The 5,994-nt window shown below is 35.4% G+C and overlaps 1 protein-coding gene across 1 annotated transcript; it reads right to left on the reverse strand.

The window, feature by feature from the left end:
- Positions 1–938: 938 nt before the first annotated feature.
- LOC308648240 (olfactory receptor 11H4-like) lies at positions 939–1,901 on the reverse strand (the record flags this gene model as incomplete). The annotated part of the gene is made up of 1 exon (XM_081292897.1): positions 939–1,901. The coding sequence occupies one exon, from the start codon at positions 1,899–1,901 to the stop codon at positions 939–941; it is 963 nt and encodes a 320-aa protein (XP_081149023.1).
- Positions 1,902–5,994: the final 4,093 nt, after the last annotated feature.

The raw sequence follows: 5,994 nt of genomic DNA on the forward strand, positions 1-5,994 counted from the left end.
ATGTTATCTTCTCAGGGTACCCTTTCCTGATCATTCTATTCAACATTTCTGCTCTTTCTCCCACATTTCCTGTTCTCTTTCCCCTTTCTGCAAAGCACTTAGAACTCTCTGACATGCTATATATTTTACTTACATTTTTATTAGCCATCTATCCTCTAGTAGAATGTAAACTCCATTAGGTAGTGTTTTTTTTTTTCTTGACCATTTGTTTTCATAACATATCTTTAGTCTCTCTAGAAAAACACTTAGAACATAGTAGGTACTCAATTATTATTTATTGAATCATCATTACACATAAAGCCACTTTCAAAAGCATGAAACTTTCAGCCTTTCCTAGACTGGAAGCCTATCTACCATAAAGAGCCAAGGGACGAGAAAATTGTTAAATCCTTTAGCTCTGCATCTATTAGGCACTCAATTTTGATTCCTTATTTACTTTTTTTTTTTTTGTACCAGAGACTGAACCCAGTGGCGCTTAACTACTGAGCCACATCTCTAGCCCCCTCCTCCTTTTTTAATGTTTTATTCTAAGACAGGGTCTCGCTAAGTTGTTTAGAAGGTATTGGCTGTCGTAAATATGCCTTAAGTATACCAATGATGATTTAGCTAGGATTACTGCCCTCTACCTTTTGCCACAAACCTCTAATAATCAAAACTAAAACAGTATAAGAAAGATAGATAAAATGTCCTCATATATCATCTGCTGCAGTTACCCAACTTGAAAATGTGGTTGTTCATCTGGAATGTAATAAGACTCCAATGTGGTTTAGCTCTGTCAGGTTAGTTGTGGAGTAAAACAATGAGGGACTCTTCTGAGAAGACATCTTCTTTAAAGTGTGTATTGAGAAATGGTTGCAGAAAATCAAGTCTTCTTAACTGATCTTTTGTGTCTGGTCAGTGGTTTGCTTGGCCTCACATAGATTGATTTTGCTTTATGCTTATTGTATCCTCAGGACTTTTTTCAGCGCAGCCTTCATCTCCTTGTTTCGTAAACTGTAAATCAGAGGGTTTAAGAAGGGAGTCACCACCGAATAAAACAAAGTCATGATCTTCTGCATTGCAGCTGGATTATCGGCTGTGGGGCTCACATACATTGCCAGGAGGGCTCCAAAAAATAAACACACCACTGTCAGATGTGATCCGCAGGTAGAAAAGGCTTTCCGCCGGCCAGCTGCTGACGGGACTTTTAACACAGTTATCAGTAAAAGGGTGTAGGAGCCCAGGATGTACAGAAGGGTGAGGATGATAATGAGGGAGCTCAGGGTATAGAGGACAATCTCAGTGATAGGAGCTGGAGCACAAGACAGAGCTATCAGAGGGTCCATGTCACACATAAAGTGATCAATGATGTTGGATCCACAGAAAGACAATTGAGAGAGTTGCACAGTGGAGACAGAGTAACTGAGGAAACCGAACACCCAGCACAGAGAAATCAAAATATAGCACAGGCGTGGGGTCATGATGGTTGGGTAGTGCAATGGACGGCAAATAGCCAGGTAGCGATCATATGCCATGATGCAGAGGAAGTACGTTTCGGTTGTACCCAGGGAAGTAAAAAAATAGAACTGGAGGAAACAGCCAACAGAAGAGATGGATTTTGTCTCTGAGAGGAAATTGACCAACATATTGGGCACAGTGGAAGTGATGTAGCAGATTTCAAGGAAAGCAAAGTTCGCTAGCAGAATGTACATTGGTGTATGGAGCCGTCTGTCCAGGCTCACTGCGTAGACGATGGTCCCATTTCCCATTATGGTAAATACATAGACCCCAAAGAACAGCGAAAAGAGGAAACTCTGCATCTCCTGGCATCCAGGGAAGCCGAGGAGGACAAACGTGGTCACAGTGCTTGTCTTTGAATTATTCATGAATCCAAGAGCTGCAGAGAAGATCAAAAACACCATTATACCATCTTGGAGGAAACCTATTATCAAGGTACATCTGTTGGCTATTTGGCAATTACTTTGGAATAATGCCTCCATTGTTTCCTAGCTCTTATTTACAAGCAACCAATTAATTAACTTTCCCAATGAACCCAAATTTCAGTAAGTCTAGATTCATAACAATAGAATCTTTATATTATTTGGGGTTTTGTTTTCAATGAATAAGATTTAAAAGGATCCCTTCTTCCCTCTGAAATTTTGAAAACTCAGAAGTATATGAAAGGCTGAAGAGTGCTTCCAGTTTGCGAGCCCCCCTGGTTAATTTCCAATTAATTGTAGATGGACACACAATATCTTTGTTTATTAATTTATTTTTTATGTGGTGCTGAAGTTTGAACCCAATGCCTCACACCTGCAAGGCAAGCGCTCTACCACTGAGCCACATCCCCAACCCCAACACATTTATTTTTATAAACAGCAGTGGATTGGAATAACTACTTTTTTGGGGGACATCTCTCCACATGTGGAAGGTACTTGGTATAATTCTTAGGTACTCTAGGGCTGTGAATGTCCATTACATACTCTGAGTTGTTCATATCAGAATAATTTTCTTTCACAGTATATTAAGAACCTGTAAGTCTTCATACAGAAACTAGGCGGAAGGTCAGAACAATATTCTGCTGGAGAACATGGAGTTACTAGTTACCTTAGAATATGCCTTCATACTTTTATTTTAAGCTAATTTATCAATAGAATCTCTATTACCTTTAAATAAATAACAGCATTTTATATCATTTTACCATGAATGTTTCATTGAGATAAATGACTGGTTTCAAAATAATATTGTTCCACTACAAAGATTCAATCCTATGCTATCTACATATTACAGATGACAGTTCTGTTATTTGACTGCTATTCCAACTGCTGCAGGAAATTTGGAATCTGTATAAATTTGTAAGGTCAGGTATTAGAAGTCCAATGGACAAATAAGCAAACATAACAGAGCTCTAAATGTTACTAAAGATTGCTGAACAGAAATGATATTTTCTTTCACTTTGATGTTACACAATATATATATATATTTAATAGACATATAAAATATTCAATAAACCTCAATAAACAAGGACATTTATTAACATCACATTATTCAGCACATTTCAAATAATTTAAAATGCTACCCATGTTTTGTTATTAAATGTATTAATATTACAATGTTAAAAATTACTTAAAATAAAATTTTATAATTAATATTAAAATATATATACAAATAAAAAATAAATTTTAACTCTACTGCATTCATCTTTTCTTTGAAAGTTAAAATGTTTTTTAAAAATGCATTGCTTTATAACCGGCTTTTAAACATATTATAATATTTTAGTTTTTTTTATATTTTGAAAATATATCTCTATATGATCAATTCAATAGCTGCATCGCCTTCTAGACTACAGAGTTAATCCACACCTGAGATTGTTGCTGATGTTTTCTGTCACAATCACCACTATAATTAGCATTCTTCCATATACATCATAGTACATTTGACTCATAAAGTGAGCTTACAGTGATTTAAAAAAATTAGTAATTAGAGCAATGAATATAGAGTACTTTCGTTTTTAGAGATAAAGATTTTGGCCATTTTTTTGATGTCTACCATATATTGAAGTAATCAAGGCAAAACCAGATTACATATAAGATAAATTCCATTTAATAATTCCATAGCATATTATGTATTTATTTACTGGTACATATATGCTATAATGATCAAATCATGGGTTTATGTGTTTCCATTTGGATTGAAAACTTCCATAATTTATAAGTAATGTACTTATTTTGATATTCTCAGATGACTCAGTTTTTGGTGCACAGTAGGTACTTGAATGAATTAATGGTTGAAGAAATTACAAATTTGTTAATCCTCTAACAAAACACTCATTCAATTTATGAATGTCACTGAGTCCCCAATCTAAACATCACTAGGCAGAGTCTTGTGTGACTCTGACCAAATTTACAAATTTAGCTATATTTAGCATTATTTTTGGCTTATTTATTATTATATTTGGCTTATTTCCTATTAATCTTAACTTGTCTTGTATCCCTCTCTAGTCATGTATCCTCCTAGGTTTTCAAACCTATAATCACTATTTTGCTCAGAAGTTCCTATTCTGTCTTTTCTTTGTAAGATCTCCTCCTTCTTTATATTAGATTCTTGGTGAATGGTTACACTTTCCTTCACCAATCCATTTAGCATTTGCTAAAGCCAGAGACCTGAAAGTCATTCAAGGTACCTTCTTAATTCTGTCACCTCTCATATACAATCAGTCACCAAATCTTGTTGATTTTTCCTCTCAAAATATTTCAAATCAGACCAGGAAAGGTGGCACTTGCCTATAATCATAGTGGCTCAGGAGACTGAGGCAGGTGGATTACAAGTTCAAAGCCAGCCTCAGTAACTTAGTGAGGCCCTAAGCAACTCAACAAGAACTTGTTTCAAAATAAAAAGTCTGAGAATGTGATTCAATGGTTAAGCACCCTGAGTTTCATCTCTAGTACAAAAAAAAAAAAAAAAAAAAAAAAAAAGAGAGAGAGAGAGAAAAAAGAAATGAAAAAGATTTTGAATCTGATCTGAGCATATAGGAGATCTTTGTGAATGCTGGAGATTGTAATGTAAATATTTGATAGTCCAATCATGGAATGGAATAGCTACAAATATGACCCAGAAAGAAAAATGGATTTCTCCTAAGGAAGGACTAGAAATGTTGCTTTAGAAGAAAAGGATACAGCTGATGAGAAAGGAAGAGTTTCAATGTATCACACACCAAAGCTACAGGCAGCACTCTTGAGTGACTCAGATTTATCTTACTGACCTTCTTGTATACTCTGAAACTTAGAAACTGTGTGTTTCTAAGTTTGGTTTGATACAAAGGGAAAATATATAAAAGCATAATAATGTTAATAATGTAAGATGCAGAAAACAAACAATTAAAGAAAGGGTGTTACATTACCTGGGATGTGCATAAAAGTCATGGGAATAAGTTATATTTTATAATTGGGGAATTATACAAAGTGAATTATTAAGCACACCATCAAACAATCTTCTAATACCAAATTATGTAATTTATCTGAACAATATGGCATTCTTTTGTGAATCATTAGGCTAGAAAGTTAAGGAAGTGTTTAATTGAGGGAGATCTGAGTAGTTGGGCATTAAAGTCAAAGGTTCATTATAACATAATTTATTATGATGATACTGAAGATGTTGAGGATGTAGTCACATAGCTAGAAACCCACAAAAGTTTGCAAAATATGTTAATAACACAAAGGGATTCACTGGAGTTAGCATAAACGTTAGAAAAAAAATCCAGGGATGTTTAGACAGGGAGAAAAGTTACTTACCTTTCAAGACAGGCCTAAATGAGGATAGATCTGAGAATAAACACCAAATCTGTTTCTTCCCAAGGATGCCTCTTTTTCCTTTGCATGGAATCCAGACCCAGGTCTGACTTCAAGAGTCCTTGGATATACAAAGTTAACTGTCAAAACTCCTTTTTTCTGAGGTTCTCAAAAGAAACAGGGTGACAGCTACTTCTGTTGGGCCATATAAACATCCCAGGGAAGGAGCACAGTCTTACAATCAGCCCTTGAGTTTGTGGACAATAATTGATTTATATTTTTATCAAGGTCTATACAGGTGGACCTTCATTTACAATGATACCACTTACGATTTTCTACTTTATGATGGCACAAAAGTGGTAAGCATACAGTAGAAACTGTACTTTGAATTTTTTCTTTTCCTGGGTTAGTGATAGGCAGCAGAATACACTCTTTTAAGATGTTGGGTAGTGGCAGTGAGTGATCATAATGGGAAACAACCCATGCTCCACAGTGTACTGTGTTGCTAAGCTATGATCTTTGGTAGGTTAGGTGCATTTAATGCATTTTTGACAAGATATTTTCAGCTTACAATGGTTTATTAGTAAATAACCCCACAGTAATTTGAGGAGCATCTGTCTAAGAGACCTCAATCACCTCCAGCTACCCAGACCTTCACTTGTTTTACCCAGCCAGAAAAGTTCAACAGGTGAATTTTATACATTAGTTACTTTTGCCACAGGGTGGC

Source organism: Spermophilus citellus (genome assembly GCF_964194105.1).
Source record: "Spermophilus citellus genome assembly, chromosome: 4".
In the NCBI taxonomy this organism is placed as follows: domain Eukaryota; kingdom Metazoa; phylum Chordata; class Mammalia; order Rodentia; family Sciuridae; genus Spermophilus; species Spermophilus citellus.